General features: G+C 42.4%; 1 protein-coding gene across 2 annotated transcripts in view; it reads left to right on the top strand.

The window, feature by feature from the left end:
* The window catches only part of COL4A3 (collagen type IV alpha 3 chain), a 130,704-nt gene that overhangs the window by 47,536 nt on the left and 59,187 nt on the right, over window positions 1–23,981 (top strand). For both annotated transcript variants that reach the window (XM_058702695.1, XM_058702687.1), the window contains exons 2-8: window positions 14,761–14,817; window positions 16,927–17,016; window positions 19,723–19,767; window positions 20,348–20,392; window positions 22,183–22,245; window positions 22,921–22,974; window positions 23,773–23,799. In XM_058702695.1, the coding sequence (XP_058558678.1) occupies window positions 14,761–14,817; window positions 16,927–17,016; window positions 19,723–19,767; window positions 20,348–20,392; window positions 22,183–22,245; window positions 22,921–22,974; window positions 23,773–23,799 (381 nt within the window). The remainder of the gene's footprint in view (window positions 1–14,760; window positions 14,818–16,926; window positions 17,017–19,722; window positions 19,768–20,347; window positions 20,393–22,182; window positions 22,246–22,920; window positions 22,975–23,772; window positions 23,800–23,981) is intronic.

The raw sequence follows: 23,981 nt of genomic DNA, 5'->3' as shown, positions 1-23,981 counted from the left end.
AGGAAGAAAACATTTTCACAAAAGTGGCCGACTCAAGCCAGGAATCGAGCCCAGCCCAATTCAACCATGAAGAGTTAGTCTTCTCTAAGGGGAGCACACCTGGAACAAAACCCCACCTCTCCAACCCAGCCCCAGCCATGGGCAAGTGAACTAGCAAGTATGATGGCTTCCCTGCTTGTAAGTCTCCCCCAAATGGAGTCAGCTCCTCTGCCCAAGTGAAAAGGAGAAATTCTGGGCTCCAAATAAAATCTGGACCAACCTTGAACTCAGTATTGGACAGATGAAACCTAAGGCCTCTTGCGGTCTTCATAGTCTATGATTTAGAATAACAGAGAGTGTCTGTCCCCCTCCCCCACCACTAGCACATGGGAGGTCAGACAACCTCCAGGATTGACCTTCATAGGCAGAGAATTGTCAGCCAAAGGTTTCTTCATCAAATATCTGAATCTTTTTTAAAATTTTCCTATGTTTATTCTTACTGTATTTTTTTCTACCGGGAAGTCAGAGCTAGATTGGTGATTTTCCAAATTGGAGAAAAACATCACTTAAGATGAACTTAGAATGCTTTTTAGGTTGAGAAGACAATAAATTTAAATGTAAAGTTAACAGGAAATTTTTCTGGTTTTGAGATGAACTTTCTTTTCTATTGTTAATTTTTAGTAAAGTAAAAAAAAATACAGATAGTAGATGATAATAATAATAAAAAACTTGTAATATTCAAGACTTGGAACAAAAACAAAGTCCCCCTCCGGCCTACCTTCTCCCAAGTTCTCCTCCAAAGAGGCAACTACTTTAAAAAAATTTTTAATGTTTATTTATTTTTGAGGAAGAGTGGGGGGAGGGGCAGAGAGCGAGGGAGATACAGAATCTGAAGCAGGATCCAGGCTCTGAGTCTCAGCACAGAGCCCAAAGCAGGGCTCGAACCCACAGACCGCAAGATCATGACCTGAGCCCAAGTGAGACGCTTAACTGACTGAGCCACCCAGGCGCCCCAAGGCAACTACTTTTGAACCTTCCAGCTATTTCTTCCACTTATTTATCTCCATAATTCTGAAAAACCGGCTTCTAGAGTTATTTTAACACTGTCTATTGACTTGCAGCTCAGTAGGTGAGGACCTATCTGTGACCTACAACCCTCCTTCGTCAAATCTTCCCAATATGCTTATGTCAAAACTTCTGGCTAAATCAGTAGTATAGGATTTCAGAAATTTTTTTCATTGCGAAGCCACTGCTTTTCATGTTTGCAACTTTCTTGGACAAACTTTTGTTTTTCCTGAAGTTTTTAAATGTTCTACTGTCACACTTGTCAGACAGTTTTCTTGGTGTTCCCCCCAAGGGCTGCCACCCTCTGGCTCCAATTTATTTATGTATACCATGGTCATCCTGAGACAATCAATCCAAGTTAGATCCTCTCTCATAGATCCCAGGTCTTTCCCTTTCTTGACCTAATTCCTTTTTTTTTTTTTTCCTTTGGTGGAACACATCCTCCAATAGCTAACCATGAAAGTATGCCTGTAGGGTAAAATTTTCACTTCATTACATATCTGAAAATAATCTGTGTCTCCTCAAACTTAATGTATCATTTGGTGAGTATAAAAGTCTAGGTTGAAAATTAGTTTCCCCCAGAATTCTGAAGGCCTACATGCACATCTCCCTTGTGGTATTACTGTTGACACATCCGATGCCATTTTTTTCCCAACGCCATTTTGATTCCGATACTTTTGTGAGTGTTGCTTCTTCTTGTTTCCTTTTAGAATCTCATTGTCCCCAGTGTTCTGGAATGTTTTGATAATGTGCCTCCGATGGGTGTGTTTGTAAGAGGGGGACATTTGGTGGGTCTTATCAATTTAAATATTTATTTTCTTCACTTAAAAAAATTGTCTCTTATATTATTTCTTTGATCATTTCCTCCAACGTTCTCTCTTTGGTCTTTTTGAAACTGCCATTTGGTAAGATACTGGACATCCTGGATTGACCCTCAAAACTTGTGAGCTTGTTTTCTTCTTGTTCACTTTTCCTTTTGTCCTATTTTTTGGGAAAATTTCTGAATTTCTCTTTTATCATTTCCACAAAACTTTTCAGTTGGACTCCTGTATTCTTTATTACTGCCTACCATATTATCCCCTAATGATTCACTTGAAAACAGCAAGCATTTGTCACCTCATACGTTTTTTTGAAGGTCAGGAGTCTGGGAGCAGCTTAGTTGGGTGGTGCTGTCTCAAGGTCCCTCACTGGGTTCAGAAGCTGTAGGCTGGGGCAATAGTCATCTAAGTCTTGACAGAGTTGGAAGACTGGCTTGCAAGAAAGCTCATTCACAGGATTGTTGCCAGAGACCTCAGTTCCTCAATACATGGGCCTCTTCATAAGACTCCTTGACTTGACATGGCAGCTGGCTCCCCTCAAAGCAATTAACCCAAGACAGAGCAGATATCACAATGTCATCTTATGACTTAGTCTCAGAAGTGACGTGCATCACACTTGTCCTATTCTCTTGGTCGTACAGACCAACTCTGGTTCACTATGGGAGGGGACTACAAAAGAACCTGAATGCCAGGAGGAGAGATCACCGGGGGCCATCTTGGAAACTGGCTACCACAGCTCTCTATTCCAATTTTTGTCTTTTCTTTTTTCTTTCTCCTCTGTGTGTGCCCACCCTTTTGGAATGGCCCCTTTTGGGACTCCTTCATGACCCCAATCCAAATTGTGTTAAGATGGTGTTTCTTGGCTAATGCTCCCTGCTATGCATAGGAGCCAAACCCCAAAGCACCACAGTTGGCTTCTAGACTCAGTCCAGCCTCTAACGCATCAGTCCGTCCCACTGCTTTGTGTTTCCATTGCATTTTGATCACCAGAAACATTTATCTTGTTTTTGAATTTGTCCTTTTTATTTTCTGCTTTTGTGTCTTATCTTTTATGGGAACAGAGGATATGTGCCAGAGTATTTACAAATGTACTGGTCCAGTTGACTCAAAGCTTTCCCGGGCTATCCAGCTTCCAACAATTGACAATTTCATCAGTTTTGGTCTTTTCACCTGTTTTTCTTATCTGGTGGGTTGTTACTATTTTTTGTTCTTTATCCATCATTTTATTCTGGTTTTTCACACACACACACACACACACACACACACACACACACACACACACAAGAAGACACATATGAAAGTATTTAAACAACTATCTTCCTGGATTAACTTTTACATACACAAGTGAGCCTGTTTTTCTCCTTATTATTCAGAATAATATTGCTACCCAAGTAGTGTCCATACTTTCAGATAGTGTCATATCACAGTCTTACTGAGAATCCAAAGAAGGCTTCCATTTGGAAAACTGGCCTAGTCTTATGGGTGGGTGACTTTCAGCTTGTTATGTTTCTTTTAGGTTCCTTTTAGATTTCACAGATAGAAAATGAATATTTCCTTGAAATGTCTGGTATTTATGCGATTAAGTGCAAAGTGTCTAAAAACTTCTAATTGGGGCACCTAAGGTAGCTTAGTTGGTTAAGCGTCGGACTCTTGATTTCGGCTCAGGTTGCCATCTCATGGTTTATGATAACTTCAAGTCCCAGATCAGGCTCCATGCTGACAATGTGAAGCCTGGTTGGGATTCTCTCTCTCCTCTCTCTCTGCCTCTCCCCCATGCTCTCTCTCTCCCTCTCTCTCTCAAAAATAAATAAATACCCTTTAAAAAAAAAAACCCAAAACTTCTCGCAACTCTCCCAGAACCCAAAGCTGAAAAACGCAAAACTTTTAAATTCACTTTAGATTTGCTATCAACAGTTGGTATAATGAGCCAGGTGACAGCTTGTGGAAGTACTGAAAGGCACACGATCATCCTCGACACAGACAAGAGCTAAGGGCGGCTTCTCCAGGGAGACTGTCTCCCCTCAGAGGTAGCATCCGTGGAGAGATGAGCAAGAACTCAGACCTGCCGTGTTCGACTGTGCCTTTTCCCAGATCGTCAAACAAAAGAGGAGGCGAGTTGCATATGCAAGCTACTCTTTTAAACCAATAATAGCATCAAAGATACTTTCTGGAAGACGTGGGCCTACATGGGAAACCAGGCATGCACACCGAGGGGCCCCATCTGCCCCAACATGTGTCTCACCTCTCGGTCTGGAGTTTGAATTTTCTACCAGTTGTGGCATTTATGGGAGAGATGTGTGTGTGTGCGTGTGTGCGTGTGTGCGTGTGTGTGTGTGTGAAGAGACATTTATTGGTAAAAAAAATGTGTTAGTTACAAGGCATATAAAAAATTAATTAATTAGCATGCAGTACACTGTGTGAGATTAGCTTGCTGGTGCCCTCAGAGAGACAACCAGACAGCGGTGGGTCTCTGAGCAGATAGTGGCTGACCAGAAGACAGGTGGGTGAAAGAGAGGAGACAGCTGTGACGAGGCTAGGGCTTCCAAAGTCGTGCCTGTGTTGGACAGTGTAGACTTTCACCAGACCAAGTAAATGAGAAACATAAGAACAGTGTGGATACTGTTTACGAAGTAAATGTCACTTACTTTGACTTTAAAGGAGCACCTTGTGGGGCGCCTCTGGGTGGCTCAGTGGGTTAAGCGTCCCACTTCGGCTCAGGTCATGAGCTCGCGGTTTGTGAGTTCGAGCTCCGCACCAGGCTCTGTGCTGACAGCTCAGAGCCTGGAGCCTGCTTCGGATTCTGTGTCTCCCTCACTCTCTGCCCCTCCCCAGCTCAGACTCTGTCTCTGTCTGTCTCTCTCAATGTTTAAATAAACATTAAAAAGCAAAAGGTAAAGGACCATCTTGTATTCTGTGAGCATTTACTTGCCTCCTTTACAGCATTTTAATTTGTTGTTTTCTAATGGAATGATGTTTTCTATTTACTGTTGGCTCAGGCACGGCTACCGAAGGTAGTTGTCATGCTTACATAGCAAATTATGAATAAGACAATCTGATGTTGGTCTCCATTAATTTTTTTTTCCTGCTCTGTGAAGTCCAAATATAAGGAACTTCTGGATTAGATGATCTTCTGGATTCTTCCAACCCCCAAATTGCATTACTTATGCTCTCCTGCCCTACAACCAACCCTTGGACTAAAGTGTGGTGGCAGGAAGGGGAAGCAAAGAAGGGAGGGAAGGGGGAAGAGACTCCCGTCTGCTGTTCTCAGCTGCCAGAGCCTGTCTCTCAATGGGGCTCAGAACTGATCTCTTCTTCCGTTTCTATTTTTTTACTAAAAAAAATTTTTAATGTTTATTTATTTTTGAGAGAGAGAGACACAGCATGAATGGGGAGGGGCAGAGAGAGAGGGAGACACAGAATCCAAAGCAGGCTCCAGGCTCTGAGCCGTCAGCACAGAGCCCTACGTGGGGCTCGAACTCATGAACCACGAGATCATGACAAAAGCTGAAGCTGAATTCTTAACCGACTGAGCCACCCAGGGGTCCCTTCTTCCATTTCATTCTTAATTTTTTACTCTAACTTTTATATGGTCACAGAAAAAAATGTAGTTAAGATAAATTACACCAGGGTTTAACAAGCTTTCTCTGTAAAGGGTCAGTTAGCAACTATTTTAGGCTTTGTGCGCTAAGAGGCAACATTAAGGATACTATGCAGATGCCTGTAGAACAAGGGAGAAAACACATACAAGTATGTTTATTTTTTTATTAAAAAAAATTATTTTTAATGTTTATGTATTTTTGAGAGACAGAGAGACAGAGTGCAAGTGGGGGAGGGGCAGAGAGAGGAGACACAGAATCCAAAGCGGGCTCCAGGCTCTGAGCCGTCAGCACAGAGCCCGATATGGGGCTCGAACTCACGAACTGCGAGATCATGACCTGAGCCGAAGTCAGACGCTTAACCGACTGAGCCACCCAGGCGCCCCAAACACATACAAGAGTTTTTATTAACAAAATATAAAACTTTGTTTATAGACACTGAAATTTGAAGTTCATATAATTTTCACGTTACAAAAGATTATTTTTCTTTTTATTTTTTTTTTAACTATTTGAAAATTTAAAAAAAAGAAAAGAAAATATAAAAACCATTCTTAGCTCAGAAGCAGTATAGAAACAGACGGCTGGCTGGATTTGGCCTGTGGAGTGCAGTGTGCCAATTCCTGATTTATACTGCAAATTTCGCGAAGTACCATGTTATGTTTGTCATTGGGATTTTACATCCCATCGTTGGGGGCACAGCGGCAGGGTGAGGGGAAGAGGTACATCTGAGTCCCTCTGCCCACGCCTCAGTGGCCCCCAAAGCCAGCTGATCATTAAATATAGCATAATGGTTGAGAATATGGCTCTGGGTCAAACCTGGATGCAGATCCCCCCAGCTCCATTCGTAACTACCTGTCGCTTCGCTACAAGGGGGCGGGGCTAATACTAGGACCCACCTCACAGAATTGTTACCGGATGTAAATGAGGTCATTCACGAGGCAGAGAGCCTGGGCAGTGCCCTGTGCTCAAAACACGTTAACTACTGAAATCGTTATAGGACTGATCCAAGTTCATTTCCTCTCCGGCATCCTTATCATGGGACCCTTCAGAGTCCATTAATCTCCCATCAGTAGCGAAGGCCTCTTAGTCCTACTGGATTCGACGCCTTTTAGGGCAAGCAAAAAGAAAAATACCTGGAGTTAATGACGAGAGGGGGGAATCCCACTCACTGCCTTACACGAGGTGGACGCAACTTTCTTACTGGACTCGTTCCCCAGTGTACCAGAGACCTCTGACTGCCACTTGCTTTGTCAGAGCCAGCAATCTGCCTGCCCGCTGCCGTCCAGAAAATCAGAAACGGGTGGCTGATTTAGATGTCTAGACTAGCGATGTGTCTCCGGACAGGGGTTGAAAGATAGCAAGTGGCAGCTCCAATGAGATTTCTGTGACACCCAAGTGTGGTGGCAGCGGCTCCTGGGTGGGGAAGAAGGGGCCACCGAGAGAGCGGGGCACGGGCGTCTTTCTCCTTCACTGGAGGGCACACTGCCAAGGCTCATGGTCCGTTGCTTGAGGCAGACGCGGGATGGAGGGGCCCTGCAAAGCCCAGCTCATGGAGCCTGTCTGGCCCAGTCAGCCACACTTGGTCAGCTCTTTTCACGCACAAAAACGTTCGCCTCAGGCCATTGGCTGGGCAAAGGATCAATAATCATAATGCAGAATCAACAGACCTGCTCAGTAGAGTGTTAACCAGCTTTGACCGTTGCCAACTTCCCCTTACACTAAACCGGGCTGGGCTGGGCGTGGGGGAGGCGAGGCTGGGGGCGGGGGTTGGGGGGCAGGCAGGGAAGGCAGGGAAGGCCACTTGTGTTCCACGGGAATGCACGTACGATGGGCATACGGGGTTTTAAGGGCAGAGAGAGGCAACACCCAAGATTATTTGGAAATTATCTCCCGGCCTGTTAATGACTAATACAAATGCATGTGCATAGTTACTGTCTTTATTTGTTTTAAGAGTAAAAGGAGTTCATAAATGTCTGCCGCCTGCCAGCGCTGGGGAGATAGAAGGAATTGTGAGACATTGTTTCTACTTGCAGTCTGGAAAGCATAGTAAGCCCTCAACGCATGGGCATTTAAGTAGCAGTATTAAATTAACAAATTAGTAATTGCCCACACTGTTGATAGCCCAAGTAAGATCTGTAGGGGTGGAAAAAGTTCTCCTTGACCCTCTTTTATTTTTTTAATTTTTTTTTAATGTTTATTTTTGAGTGAGACAGAGACAGAGTGCGAGCAGAAGAGGGGCAGAGAGAGACAGACACAGAATCTGAAGCAGGCTCCGGGCTCCGAGCTGTCGGCACAGAGTCCGATGTGGGGCTCGAACTCACAAGCGGTGAGATCATGGCTTGAGCCAAAGTCGGACGCCTAACCAACTGAGCCCCTCAGGCACCCCTTCTCCTTGAACCTCTTCGGGGCCCCTGGCTGGGTCTAAAAATTAAACTGACAAAGACAGATTAACAGGAGAAAATCACACACATTTCATTAAAATTTTACATGTGCATGGGAGCCCTCACAAGGGAGTGAAGAACCAAAGAAGTGAACAGAGCAGGAAGCTTTTATACCTTTTAGACAAAGAAGTAGTAAATTTGTGAAGAATTAACAAGACAAAGGGGTTTTGGCGAGAGCTAGTAAATGGTGCAGGAGTAACTAGGAGTATAAGGTTTATTTTCAGATTCCTCTGGTGCTGCCTCTGGACCGGTAAGAATTCATCTCCAGTCAAATGAGAGTTTATTTCTTGCCTTTGCACAGAAAAGGGGGAGCCTTCTCTGCACTCACTGCTTTTTAATTGCTTACAATTCAAAGTAATTTTTTATGTCATAGAGGCATATTTGGGCTGACACATTCTGGTTTCCTTCACAGCCTTCAGTAAGCATGCCACATACTCATCCAAGTGCTTTACCGATATTCACCCATTTGACCCCATTTTACAGATGTGGAAACTGAGGCACTAGAGATCCCCTAAAACTATACGAGTGACTTGGCAGAGCTGGGATGTAGACTCAGGAAGTGTGTCCTCGAACCAGTGCCCTTAATCCTTCTGCCACATTGCCAGGAAGAGAAGGCAATGTGCGGGCGATCCGTGGGTGATCCAAGGGCAGGACAGGAGCTGAGACAAAAAGAAGAGTGTGAGAGCAGCTGAGATCAGCCTTCCAGGAAGTGCCTGCTCCCTTTGTATAATACACTTGACTTGGCACCTTTCATGTAGAAGCATCAAGTACCATTGGGGTTTCCAACCAATATTTTACTAAACAAGTAAAATAAATTATATCTGCGCTCATGGACAAATGATGTCAACTGATATATTCGGTATATTCTGAGAGTACTAGTAACAAATACTACTTAATTCATTTGCAGCTTAACAACAGTTGGCTTTTCAATCTCTCTTAGTCTTGCTGTTGGAATCGGGACCAATTCTTTGGCATTGGACAAACAACTTCGGGAGGAAATGTCAGACAAGATGGCGGCTAGACGGGATGATGGTAGGAAGGATCAGACAATAGCTTTTGTGTCCTTTGGCCTAGAGTATTGCAGCAAGAAAGGAGAAGGAGAAAGAGGGGGGTCCCCCTTTGACTGAGCCTTTTACTGAGTACAGGACATTCTGCAGGCTCCGTATTGACAGCATCTCAAATCGTCCTCACAAAAACACTGCAGGATAGATGTTAATGTCTTCCATCTTCAAAGAGGTAACTTGGAAGGATTAAGTGATTCGTCCAAAGCTCCAGTTCATCGCTGGCAAATCTAGGAATAGATCCTATGTAGATCTGGCCTAAGAACTGTGATTTCTGGACTTCAAAACCTTTTAAGATTCTCTACTATCGAAGTTTATTTTGCCTTTTAAGTGAGGTTGTAAAAAATGCATGTGACCTTTATATGAATTATTCTCACAAGTTTAACTATTTAATAGGCAAAAGCGCTGAGCCGTCATGTAATCTTGGATCACTTCCTGATGTGTTAATGGTTAGCAAGGTGAGAAAACCCATAAAATACTTATTAAGAGCTTTCCAGTCATGAGAAATGATTTCTTACTTGATTAAGATATATGGAAACTAAGAGGTACTTGACTATTGGAAGAGGAAAAATCATAAAGATGTTACTTAAGAAATATCCGTCAGTTATGCTTTCTTAATGGTTAGTAGCATTTGGCCACTCTTGTTTTTAAGTGATACAGCATTTGAATAGAAAGCAATGGGTCATATTCTATTCTACCATGGAACAACATTCCATGGTGTTTCAAAGGTAAGTCCAAAAAAGTGGATCAAACTCAATGAAAATGAAAATATAGCCCCTCTATCTTTTAGCTAAATAATCTATTTGAATTATTCAAATACATTTGCAAATTTAAAAATTAATTGAGGAAAAACAGTTTCATTAAGAGAAATGACTCTCTTGGGGCTCCTGGGTGGCTCAGTCAGTTAAGCATCTGACTTCAGCTCGGGTCACGATCTCACGGTTTGAGAGTTCGAGCCCTGCGTCGGGCTCTGTGCTGACAGCTCAGAGCCTGGAGCCTGCTTCAGATTCCCGCTCTCTCTTTCTCTCTCTCTCTGTTCCTCCCCCACTCATGCTCTGTCTGTCTCTGTCTCTCTGTCTCTCTCTCTCTCTCTCTCAAAAATAAATAAACATTAAAAAAAAAAAAGATTCTGAAAAAGAGAAATGACTCTCTTGAGTCTGGGGTTACTGTCATTGTCCTCCAGAAAGCGAAGTGCCTAATTTCCATGGCCCTGTCCAGGGCTCTCCACTGTATCACACGGGCAGTACTTGCTTCTAAAGCAGCAGTTGAACAGCTGCCAGAGAGTGGCCCTGACTACAATTTTGAGCTTATTTAATCAGGTGGAGCATCCACATGTCAGCAAAATTGTCACATTCTCTGAAGTCCTAGTCAGTCCAATTTTGCAGATATATAGGCAGGCCATGCCTTGCCACTTTAACTGCAAATTAAAGCTGGAACAGTTTGGGAACATCTCTGCTAACCCAGGCATAGAAATAGCCCTGGACCTGGCGGAGTCTTGGCAACAGTAATGACCACCTGCATGTGGGTGACATGATGGATGAATAGAGAGTATAGTAGATCCTCTCTCAATGACTCTGCTTTTGAGTGACTCCTGGACTGACCAGAACTCTCCATGCCTGCTCCATAACAGACCAGTCGATGCCCACTGGCACTGCCCACCTGAGACCCATCCCTTAGTCTTCTCCCTCACACTAGCATATGCTTATATGCTATTCCATATGCTTATTCCATTGGTGGAGTTTTATGATTGCCAAAAGTTAGTGGTTTCTGCCAGTTGTACATATTATTATAACAAAGGAATTTCATGAAATATTAAATGCCAAATTGGTTAAATACAAATGCATAACACTTGGATTGTTGTGACAACTAGGTTGAAAGGTTTAATCAGATGATAGAAAAAGTGCTATCCAATTAAGTGTGGCTGAGAAAACATTTAAGAAGTTAGAGAAGGGGCGCCTGGGTGGCGCAGTGGGTTAAGCGTCCGACTTCAGCCAGGTCACGATTTCGCGGTCCGTGAGTTCGAGCCCCGCGTCAGGCTCTGGGCTGATGGCTCGGAGCCTGGAGCCTGTTTCCGATTCTGTGTCTCCCTCTCTCTCTGCCCCTCCCCCGTTCATGCTCTGTCTCTCTCTGTCCCAAAAATAAATAAAAAACGTTGAAAAAAAAATTAAAAAAAAAAAAAAAAAAAAGAAGTTAGAGAAGAACCTCGTTTGATATCTAGAAGAACTCTACTCAGATTGCTCCATAAGCATCTTTCAGCAATTGGTCTGTTTCAAAGAAAGCAAAAGTTGACATTGTCAGTGGTGCATTATGGGTGTGACTTAGCAAGAATGACGTCACAGAATTCCAACAGCAGACCCATTCCCAAGGAAAAGACCTGGACCCTCTTTTATAAGACTGAAGAATTGGTGTAGACGTATATGTTGTAAGTTATAAAATGTCTAACATGTTCATGGACCTGCTTGTTCATTTGTTTCTGCTTTCTCCCTTTAACTAACTTTTTCAGTTAACCAGATGTTTTTGAACCATCAAACAGGGCTTTTACCCTAATGTAAAGACAATGAAACCAAATGCAAACAAAAGCTAAATATGTTGCCCCCAGTGTTTCAAGATCCAAACTGAAGGATAATCATGTAAAAACTCAGGAACTGTGGTTTTGGTGATCAGAAAAGGGGAGCAGAGTCACTATGGGTGATGATAAGAAGCCAGACCCCAGGCAAGAGGGAACTCAAAGGAACAGTATGGTCAGACACAGAGAGCTCCACACCCAACCCCTGAATAATACCACCCGTGTGAGTCCTAAGGATTCTTTCTTAGAACTGTGACAGTCACTGGTTGGGATACGACTTCATGTATTGGTTATAGGTAAAAGTATTGATCGAGACCAAATCTATGGTATGAAATGAAAGATTTGCTACAAATTAAACAGCTTCCCATTTTCTAATGGTCATCAAGAATCGTGTATAAGGTCTAACTTTAAAACTAGTAGCCTGAAGTTACTGCATTAGTCTTGATTTTGTAGGTTCAGGAATGATGTTTCAACTGGATAAGAACATACTCTTGTTTGGGGGAGTTGCACGCAGAAAAATTAGTGGCGAAGTATCATGGTGCCTGTAGTCTACTTTTGAATGGTTTGGCAAAAAGAGCATGTGTGCATGTGAGTCTGTGAGGGAGGGAGAGAGAGAGAGAGAGAGAGAGAGATAGTAACAGTTGCCACACCTAGATGAGAAGATACATAAGGGTTCATTGCACTATTTTTTGATTCTTCCCAGGGTTTTAAATTTTTTAAAAATATTTTTAAGTCCAAGCAACTGACAACTAATTAGACTTTGTTAATTTTAACATGTAGTAAAATAGCCAAACCTTCTATTTCATTTTTTTGCCACTTCAACCATAGTTTTGCCTAATTCATGCGCAGAGAAAATGTCTTAGTCATGGCAGCGTGACAATAGTCATAGGATTCAAATATCTTGAAATTCCAGGTCCAGATAGGATACAAATTACCAGTTTTCCATCTACCCATTGACCCATTCAATTAGTCCACAAGCATTTGCCCAGGATTTATTAAACACCACGGCTACTAACGTGAAGAAGACTCTAATTCCTTCCCTCTTAGGGCCTAGGGGCATTAGGGGAAATATACATTAAACATGTAACTACAAGTGGTCCATGGGAGCAAACAAGAAGGAGGCCCTGATTGCATTTGAGGGAGTTCAGCAAACACTTATTTGTTCAAACTGACATTGACAGGTTTCCAGTAATGTATGGCAAATATGGCTTTTACTTTGAGAAATAAAATTAGGCCTATCTCATGGCTTCCATGCACCTTCTCAGAGGTTAGAGGATTACCTGTGGTTCAGAGATTCTCAGAACGTGCTGTGTTGTGTCTGGGAGGCGGAAGAATCAGAGATGCTCAATGTCCATTGGAAAACAGTGGCCTGCCATCACCATTTGAAATAGAGCATTGAGTCCTTGGGAGAGTTGAGCTTTCTTGCCCAATGCCTGGTGCTCTCCTTGGATGTGGGACTCAGACTCCTTTCTGAGACCCTGCTGCCCCCTCCAGAGGCTGTGTGGGAGCTGCTTGCGTGACCCTCCACTCTTGGGACCAACTATCAGCAGGTATTTAAAACAGAAACAAAAGCCAGAAGGACTCTTGTCTTCAGGAAGCTTTTGCTTTCACCCAGGTGACAAAAGCATCCCTGAAGTAAGGGACACAAAATCCTGGCTACTTGCTTGGAATGACAGGAAGAAAGACATGGCAAACGAAAAAACAGATGTGCAAATTCGTGTCTCACATGATCTAGTGTTCAGAAACAGAGAATGAGCTCTATCTTGCAGACTCAGATTTTAGATGCTAATTTAGAGCTGTGATATCAGAATCGAGAGTTTATTAAAACAGAATAGTGAGACGCACCCCCAGGGTTTCTGATTCAGCGGGTCTGGGGTGGGGCCAATAATTTGCATTTCTGAAAAGTTCACAGGTGATGCGGATGCTGCTGGTCTGGGGATCCACACTTTGGAACTATTGCTTTCATGGAGTGTGCTTAAGTATGTGACTGAAATGAGCATAAAAGCTTAAAAATCTAGAAAGACAAGATTGAACAATTAAGTCAAGGTATGACTTGACCCCAAACATCTGGGAAGAAAGTCAGAAAAATGCAGCCTTCTAAAAAATACCAAATATCCAACCCTTGGGGAGAATATAGATTTTCCTTTTCAATCAGTCACTCTCCATTCATATAAATTGTGAGGCATATAAATGTGGCATCTGAAAATTACTATACACTTCCTTTCCTTGAAGGGCAACATAGCCTACTGCCCTAGTCTCAGGAAATATATTTAACTGAGGATGTTTTCGCTTGTGTATCTTATTTTAATTGCATAAATAGGATCTTCCACTTTGGAAATATCTGAGGCGATCTCTCTTTTATTTTTCCTACCAACCAGCCAGCACATGCCCTAGACTTGCCCTGCCTTTTGCTGTCAATTAATATCCTTTTCCTGTGGAAAGCAAACTAGTTCTCAGTTAATATTAACCCAAAGGAAAAAAAAACTTAAAAAGATAAATATATAAACCTAGAACATGTATCAAAACACATTGCAAATCCAGTATTCTAAACTACTTTTTTGTTCCTCTGCTGGCAGAGAAATTTTTAAAAATTGACCTTTATTAGAGTCGGCAGGTGCATAGGTTTTAAACTGTGTCCCGATGACCGCTTAGACAGGATAAGAGGTCCCAAGCTCCCAGCTAAATTTTTGGTTTTGTTTTAAAGTAAGAACATTTTGATACCAACATTAGTGAGTTAGATTGTTCCCCTTAAAGACACATGGTGGATACTGATCACCTTTTCTCAGTCTTGAACATCATTTCAGGAAAAGAAACCGTTCGAGTCACCTATGGAAGATATGACCAGTTCATATACGCATATGCATATATGTACATTATGTTAAACCTAAGAAATTTGCCAACATTAGACCACTTTCTGCTTACAATTATGTCAATTTCATGTGGTTCAGTGATACATTATCCTGAAAAAAAGGATAGATGACTTTTGTATTTCGCATAGCTTAAAATTCCTACATTTGATAAAAATGATGTACACTCACCCGAGAGTTCTCCTACATGCAACGTCTCACTTTTCGACTCTATTTCTGTTGATAATGTTGCCCCAGTATCACATGGCTCCTAACGAATAGTGTTTAATGCTCAAAGAACAGAAAAATATGTTTGCTTTTGCCCTGTCAGTCAGGATTTATTAAGTTGTTGTTAAACAAAACTCTTTCTTTTTTCCCTTTTTCCTAGGGCTGTGTCTGTAAAGACAAAGGCCAGTGCTTCTGTGATGGGATCAAAGGAGAGAAGGTAAAAACAAAATCTTAAATATTGCTTTTTTTCCTCTGCAGAGCTCATCCAAGAATTCACTCTTCTTTGCCTAATAGCAGAAAGACCCACAATGTGTTATTCCATTCCCCAAATCAAATTTTAAAGAAATCATATATAAACATTAACCGAAAGAAAGAAAGAAAGAAAGAAAGAAAGAAAGAAAGAAAGAAAGAAAGAAAGAAAGAAAGAAAGAAAGAAAGAAAGAAAGAGGGAAAGAAAGAAAAGGGGAAAGGAAAGGAAAGGAAAAAGGAAAAAAAGAAAAGAAAGTTTCAGACAACTGGTGTGAATACCGTCAGTTTAACTCTTTTGGTCTGTTAGCAAAAAAGAAAGATTTATAAGAATGCGTCTATATGTATAACCCTATTTACATGTTGATAAACACAAAGAACAACTGGAAACAGCTTTGTTCACTCACTTTGATCCAGACATTGACATCCGCAGACTTCGAGTCCTGCAGCACTGGTGAAGGCGCGCCCCCTAGTGAACGAATCCTGCAACAGCACGCTGGTTGAGGCCAAAATTCAGCACGAGGAAGTACAGGTGCCCCCCGCTTTCTGAAAGCTCGCCTGGCGCCAATTCGTTTTTTAGGAAAGACCGACCTTGACCTTTGTTTCTGCTAAGCAAGAGATCTCCAAAGAGGATTTTTGCTTCTGTGAAAAAAAATTACCATACTAATGTAAATTTTTCACAAAAGTGAAATGGTGTAATTCAAACTTTTAGAAAGCAGGGATACTCTTTGCTTTGTACCATTTCAGTTTGAGAAAAGTTTCGTAGGAACTCTGTGCTTTCGGATAGCGGGGGAGAGACCTGTAGCTCCATTGCAGACTTCAAGAAAAAAAAGAATGCCATGAAATCTCATTAATTCGCTCCATTAACTTGCAATTTGTGATAATTAAGACAGAGGCAGAACTAAAGTTTTTTCTTTGTTTACAAAACCCTTTCCTCCGGGATGCTAATGAATTGCTTAACAATAGTGAAGGGTGACTAAAAATATTTTAGAACATGCTTCTAGCTCTTTAGATAAAATGATTTACATATAATTTATATACTAACTATAATAATTATTACATTTATTTCCAGTTATTCTATAATTGATGTGTAGTTTGAGTTAGGTTTTTCCCTGCAGCTATGAATGTATACACTCAGATCCATGTTGGAGAGCTGGGATTTATTCTTGCATTCAAGAATTTATTGAGTCCCTGCTTTGTGCAAGCTGCTACTCTAGAATGTGTGTGGGTAACTGGGTTTGGGGAGGGGTGTAGCAAATTCTTTTGTTTCTTTTTATGGGATGTGGCTGTGTACACACAACAATATGAAATAGCCAACTTGATCTCTCTTTTTTTTTTTTTTAATTTAATTTGCCAGTGGTGTGATTAAATTGGCTGAATCAGCCAGCGACCTTTACTATTAGAGTGAAATCCCAGGATCCATGTCGGGAAAATTATTTGTTGGTAGAACCACGTGATGCACTGGGCCTAAATTATTTTTGCTAGTTACTAAGGGCTTTGTCATAATAGCACCTAACTCTTTCTAAAAAAACTATTCCGCTCACCCTTTTGGTTATGCCACTCTTGATATCTCCTGCATCTCCTACACAAATAGATTGGATTACTAATTCCTGTGTAATCAAGAAAGGACTAAAACTGATAGCCTGCACGTTGTTCTTTTCAAGCTACCACAGCAATTATGCACACTCCCCAAACACATTCTTGTGCCTTAGCCTCACTCTCTCTCCATCTCCCAGCAAACACACTGCGCTAGTCTCAGCTTTCTGTTTGGGCTTCCCACCCCCAGTTCCCGATTCCGTTTCTCTTAATCTCTGCTCTGTGTAGCCCCACCTTTTGGGGAAAAGTAGTTCCTACCAGACCAAAGGCAATCGCTTGCAAGACTACAGACAAATACTAACAGCTGGTAGCCTTCCACTTACTGTTACGCTGACTGCTGAGTGCGAATTTTATTGAGCCAAGGAAAAAATACATGCCAAATGTTATCATTAAGTTGTAAAGAAAAGAAAGCAATGGTTGTGGGTGTGTTTGTTGCTGGGCAGTGCTATTCTGTGTGTTTCTTATCTTGTTCTGGTTTTAACAGGGGGAGAAAGGCTTTCCTGGACCCGCTGGTTCTCCTGGCCAGAAGGGGTTCCCAGGTCCCGAAGGCTTGCCTGGACCGCAGGGACCCAAGGTATGTCAGTTTATAAGCTCTCTTGGCCATCCCTTTCTTTTTGATGTTAGCTTTTCTCTTTCAGTCCTTAAGCATGCAGATGTTCCCCATACAAATATGAAATTTCCCCTAGATCTTTCAAGTCCTGTAAGCAAAGGATTGCCATCCCTCCCCCTGTCTTTCCTTTCTCTGTCAGGATTTAAAAAACAAACTAACCCCACTTACTATTCACTCTCCAGCCGGCAATAATTTGCCTCTGGTCCTCCTGCCCTGAAAACATTCCTGCAGAAATCACCCATGACTTTTGTGTCCTTATCTGACCCACACCCTTCTGCTTTGTTTCACACCCTGCGGATCACTCTCTTCTTGAAACACTTGTCTTTCCTTGTTTCTGGAATTCTCCTACCTCGGATACTCTTCTTTTTGCCACACCCTTGTCTTTTTTCATGGGTCCCTGTTTCTCAACTCATCACACATTTTTATCCTAAAGTCTGTGATACAACAAAGGGCTTTGTTTAAATAAATACCCTAGAGGATTTGCTAAATAACTACATAACCACTAGATTTGCTGATGGCTCTTTCCTGCTGTGGACATTAGCTAAACTTAAGCCTGGGCTCTCCTGCACTCACGTGGTTGTTCCCCTGACTGCTGGCCTCCAGCAAGCTATGCACTAACTAATAAGCTCTGAAAGATAATTGTCACTGATCCCTGCAGAGTCTTTTTAAATTTCCCAAATGTGTGGTATACTTAAGTGGTAATCACAGGCAACATTTACTGCGACTCTATTCCGTGTGAAGCATTGGGACGTTTACTCTGGACTGTATCTCGTTTACTCTTCACATCGGTCCCAGAAATCCTGACTATGGTGACTCATATTCTCATCTCCATTCTAGGGATGAGGAAACTGACACTCGGAGCCCATAATTAACTCATCCTGGACTCCACAGTGAAAGGTGGCAAGATCAGAGTTCAAATCTGGCTTTATATGATGCCAGAATCAAACTCCTATAACCAAAGAAACTAAACCCACATCTGTATGTTCGAAGAAACATGCAAAATTTTGTGGTTTTTCCGTGAATTCTTCCGTTTCATGTCTCTCCAATTCATTTATGTGCTTTTTCTCCATTTCTCTTTCTTCTGACCCTAATTTTGAAAAAAGTCATCCAGATGCTGGACATTTAGTGTCTGAATTCAGACCCATTCGGTCTCTGACCATCCCCCTGCCTTCCTCCAGGGTGTGGCCTAGGATATTCATCCATTTCACTAATAAAATGAATTTGCTTCAATTCTGGACTTGGATCAACCCCAAGCCAACTCTTTCCTTTTTGTTTTGTTCTCTGCACCCACTCTGCTTGTTACCTTGGGATTTCTTTAGAGAAGCCAGCAATCAGTTAAAATAATAATTGTAGGGGCGCCTGGGTGACTCCGTTGGTTAAGCATCCGACTTTGGTTCAGGTCACGATCTCACAGTTCTTGAGTTCAAACCCTGCATCTGGCTCTGGGCTGACGGCCTGCTTCAGATCCTCTGTCTCTCTCTCTCTCTCTCTCTCTCTGCCCCTCCCCCTCCTCCACTCTCTCAAAAATAAATAAAACATATAAAAAAGAAAAGAAAAGAATATCTGTGTATCATGTTGTCATGGAGTTTGTATAGGAAGACAGTGTGCTTTATCAATGTAGTCACACAAAGGATAATTTGATCCAAGGCAGACAATTAGAGCCTATTAAACCTGACCAAATGGAGTTTTCAGGTTAAAAAATTTCCACTCTTAATTTTAAGTATTTTATGCATGAAGAACATTTCTAATGGGGACATAAAACCTAGTCACTCTTGAGTCTTCTGCATCATAACACAGAGCATCCAGCAGGGGAGGGGAACATAGACGAGCAAAATTCCACCTCCTCGGTGAAGGCCCACTTTAGCCTTGACCATCCAATCTCAGAAGGCTCTGTAACAACCCCTTTCTCAAAATAAAAAATAAAAAAATACCAAAACCTACTGAAACTCCCAGGAATGATAAAAACAGCTTTTGGACAATGGAACTTTCCCACCAAGTGGCCTGGTTAAGACAGTCTCCATTTAAGGTAATTCCCTAAGAAACAAGGCCTCTAAACTGTATTTATTCGATGCCCGAAGCTAGTTTATCTCTGGTTCAGGCAGTTCTTGCTTTGCTATTTATTTATGTGTGCGTGCCAGGCACATTTTGCTAATAAGGTGTTTTTCATGCACAGAAATATTGGCTGCCGTTCATCCCCCATTGTAACTGTATCGTTATCCTTATCAGACCTCAGCAGCTGTCCGGCTAATGTGGGGCTTTTACAGCAGCTCTTCACAGGCGTCAGTGTGAACACGAATCATTTTCTAACCTTGTCAAAATGTAGATTCTGAGTCAACCCGTGTGAGAGGTGGGGGAGACCTGAGAGCCTGCTTTGCTAACAAGCTTCCAGGTGATGCTAATGCTACGGGCCCCCCGACCCCCCCCCCCCCCACATGGAGTAGCAGGGGTTTGTCTGAATTTTTGTTTGTCCTTTCTGATAAATATTTTAGCTCCAATTAAACAAACAAGCAATTTACTGTGTTGACACTGAAATAATCACAAGAGCAAAACGGGCTGGTGGTATGAATAAAACGGCGACTTTTAATTTATGGGTTTCTTAGTGCCACATGATTTCCAGTGTTTGCCTTTTGGGCTTGTTTTTGTTTTTTGTTTTTTTTATGTTGGATCTAGGGCTCACCAGGACTTCCAGGACTCACCGGTCCCAAAGGTGGAAGGGTTAGTAGTCCAACTGGTCCGTCTTCTTCTTTATAAAAAATAAGAACTCTGCACTGTAAAAGTTATACAGATGTCACAAAGGAATACATTCTGTATGCTACACTCTATAGTTGAAGGTCAAGAACAGGTAAAAGTGATCTGGAGTGGCAGAAAACAGTGGTCACTATGTTGGGGGTGGGTACTGATGGACTGGGAAAGGTGTGAGAGAACTGGCTGGAGGGGGTAGAGATGTTCACTGTCTGGATGGGATGGTGGTAATAACAATATGTACGTGCAGACATCTGTAAACGTTCCTCAAGCTGTTTGCAGAAGCTTAGGGCACTCTACTATATGCAAGTTATGCCTTAAAAATCTATCCAAAAAGGCAAAAAAAGATCTTAATCATCTCTTTTAAAAAGTTTTATAAATGTAAGATTTAGAAAAGTTTGTCAAAACTTTTTTGTTTGTTTTTCAAATAGATGTTAGCCATCCTGATTACAGTTGCAGGATGGGGTTATTAGAATGCAAATAATTTTATGTTTTCAGGTTGAATGTTTTAAAAGTGTTTTTCTTGCCACCTTCCCCTTTTCTATGTCTTTAGGGAATAACTGGATTGCCAGGATTCTCAGGTCCTCCTGGACTTCCAGTAAGTAATGGGGAAAATATGTAAAGTTAAAAAATAAAAAGGAAGCTCATTTTAATAAAGAGGTTAAAACAATAGTGCGTGGAAATGGGTACTGAGACATATGCTACATGATGAAAATGTCACAGTAGAATCACATAATATATTAGAGTGTGAATTTGTAGGACATACAAGCCAAACTGTATTTCCTGAAATCCAAGCAGAATAGAATGGTACAAAGTGGAACAAGACAGGATGGGGCTTGACAGTATGAGATGGTATACCGTGGAGTGAGTTGGGATGGTATGGGATGGGTTAGAATGGAATGGGATGGGATGCAGTGGAATAGGATGGGATGGGATAGAATGGAATGAGATGGGATGGGATGGGATGGGATGGGATGGGATGGGATGGGATGGGATGGGATGGAATGGGACAGAATGGGATGGGATGGGATGGGATAGGATAGAATGGGATGGGATGGGATAAGATAGAATGGGATGGGATGGGAAGGAATGAGACAGAATGGGATGGGATGGGATGGGACGGAATGAGATGAGATAGAATGGAATGGGATGGGATGGGATGGGATGGGATGGGATGGGACAGAATGGGATGGGATGGGATGGGATGGGATAGGATAGAATGGGATGGGATGAGATAGAATGGGATGGGATGGGATGGGATGGGAAGGAATGAGATGAGATAGAATGGAATGGGATGGGATGGGATGGGATGGGATGGGACAGAATGGGATGGGATGGGATGGGATGGGATGAGATAGAATGGGATGGGATGAGATAGAATGGGATGGGATGGGATGGGATGGGAAGGAATGAGATGAGATAGAATGGGATGGGATGGGATGGGATGGGATGGGACAGAATGGGATGGGATGGGATGGGATGGGATGGGATAGGGTAGAATGGGATGGGATGGGATAAGATAGAATGGGATGGGATGGGAAGGAATGAGACAGAAGGGGATGGGATGGGATGGGATGGGATGGGATGGAATGAGATGAGATAGAATGGAATGGGGTGGGATGGGATGGGACAGAATGGGATGGGATGGGATGGGATGGGATGGGATAGGATAGAATGGGATGGGATGGGATAAGATAGAATGGGATGGGATGGGAAGGAATGAGACAGAAGGGGATGGGATGGGATGGGACGGAATGAGATGAGATAGAGTGGAATAGGATGGGATGGGATGGGATGGGACAGAATGGGATGGGATGGGATGGGATGGGATAGAATGGACTAGAATAGATGAGATAGGATAGGATAGGATAGGATAGATGGAATAAAATGGAATGGAGTGTAGTGTGGAATAGAGTGGAATACAACAGGATAGGATAGGATAGATCAGAATAGAATAGAATAGAATAGATCAGAATAGAGTAGAATAAAATAGATGGAATAAGATAGATTATCTCTGTTGAATAGTGTAGAATAGTAAAATAATAGTTACTTCATGCACATATCCCTCTTCTTTTTCCTTTCTTTTCTTCCAGCTTAAAACAGCACGTTAAGGGACTTCATTTTGTATAGAAAGGTCTCTTGTTATATCTAAAATATCTGTATCTCACTTGGTAATTTTTGGTTTTGTTAGCCCATTTCATTTGCTATGATTTTTATTTAAGTGATCTAAAATAACTGTACATACTACTTAACTATTAATAGCCATTTGTATTTAAATAACTCTCTAAATTAGCCCATCTTTTTCCTCACCTTGGGTTCCTCACTCTTGTCGCTTGTTCCCGGGGTCTGGTGCTTATGTCTCCTTTCTGAGACTTGCTGTGTTTCCAGGGCACCCCAGGCCATCCTGGACCATATGGACCTGCTGGTGTACCAGGGTGCAATGGTTCTAAGGTATGTGCTCCTCACACAGGAGCTGGTCGGGAAACATTCTGCCAAATGAGTCAATCAAGGTGAAGGAGGAATGAGATAGCACAGGCTTTCCTTGAAAGATCCTTTTAGCCAAAACCAATAGTGTGCATACAGAAACTTAACGGTTTTCTTTCCTGCTCTGGTTTGATTTCTGATTGTCTTTTGGGGGCGTTCTCTCATGTTCTCCCACAGAAGGATGGGGGGACCTCACCTGGTTACTTTCGCCTGAGGTTGTGAGTGTATGCAAATCAGAAACCAAAAGCGTGGAATGCAAAATTGGTCTTTGGCAAGGAACGACTGAACTTTGCAGTGTTCACTCATCCTCTTTGTTTCCTGACCGCACTCTCCTTTTCCCAGAATGGTGGCCATGAAAGAACTAATTAGTAAAGTTTCAAGGAAACAGCAATTAAAAAGTTCTTGGCACAATTAGACTTTTGCCATTTATGCACAATTTGAGAAACAGTAGATTCTAATCCTGTTTTCAGTTAAGATAATGGTTTTCTGGCCTTCAGCCTCATGACCCAGCAGCCATAAGGAATTTGGGTTACTTTGTCTAGATTTACCACTGCAGGGTTGGAAGACAGAAACAGGGAAAAGATCTCAATAGGCTGTTCTAGAACAACTAAGAAAGAATGACAAGCTTTGTATGTCTTCCAGGGTGAGCAAGGGTTTCCAGGCCTTCCGGGGATACCAGGCTACCCGGGGATCCCGGTAGGTGTCCATTTCTAACTCTGTATAAAGTGTAAACACAAGCCATTTACTCCAGAATGGTCGTATGCTGAAATCCGTCAAGACTGTGGGAAAGTCTAGAGCAGCTGAGAGGAGACATTCAACTAATGGGTGGCGAATGAATGAATAAATGCGTTGAGTTCAGGTTTGCACTTTGAGGCTTCATTTTGCATTTGAGACATCTAAGCAGAGATGACTGATAGGCAGCTAGATCTGCTCAGAGAGGCCCTGGATGGTGGTGACTCAAGGAGCAAGAATAAGGAGAAAAGAGCCTTGGACATGACTTAGAAAGCTCTAGCAAGGGATGTCCGGGTCAAGGAGAATAAGCCCGTAAAGAGGAGGGGCCCCTGGTGGTAGAAAGAAAACCAGAAGGAGTAGATGATGGGACCCTAGGAAAGATGTATTTCCGTAGAGGGGCGTGGCAGACAGCTGCCCAATGCTGCCGAGAAGTCCATGAAGATCTGACAACTTGTCATTGACTTTAACAACATCACCATCATTGTAGGATTTAGCAAAGGATACTTTGAGCATGGATGGGGCATGAGGCAGGTGTGGGACTGAGGAGTGAATGGGATCTGAACAGAATGGGAAGGTTGCAGATGACATGAAGAAGAGATACGGGCAGTACTGGCAGGGGGAGATTAAGGGGAGGTTTTGTTTCTTTAAATGAAAGAAAGTTGAACATATTTAAAAGCCAGCGGGAAGTATACAGCGAGAGAGGGGGCTGAATAGCAGTGAGGACAAAGCAGTGATTCTGTGTATTTGGTTTCCTTTTCTTAGGGTGCTGTTGGCTTGAAAGGAGAAAAGGTAAGTCATGTGTGGCATATTAGTATTGAAAATCTCTGAGGCGCCTGCATGGCTCAGTGAGTTAAATGTCCAACTTGACTTCCGTTCAGGTCTTGATCTCAAGACAGTTTGTGAGCTGGAGCCCCGCATGAGCTCTGCGCTGACAGCGTGGAGGCTGCTTGAGATTCTCCCTCTTTCTCTGC

The sequence above is a fragment of the Neofelis nebulosa genome, chromosome 2, assembly GCF_028018385.1.
Source record: "Neofelis nebulosa isolate mNeoNeb1 chromosome 2, mNeoNeb1.pri, whole genome shotgun sequence".
NCBI classification, from domain to species: Eukaryota; Metazoa; Chordata; class Mammalia; order Carnivora; family Felidae; genus Neofelis; species Neofelis nebulosa.
This window is presented reverse-complemented; position numbering and strand designations above follow the sequence as displayed.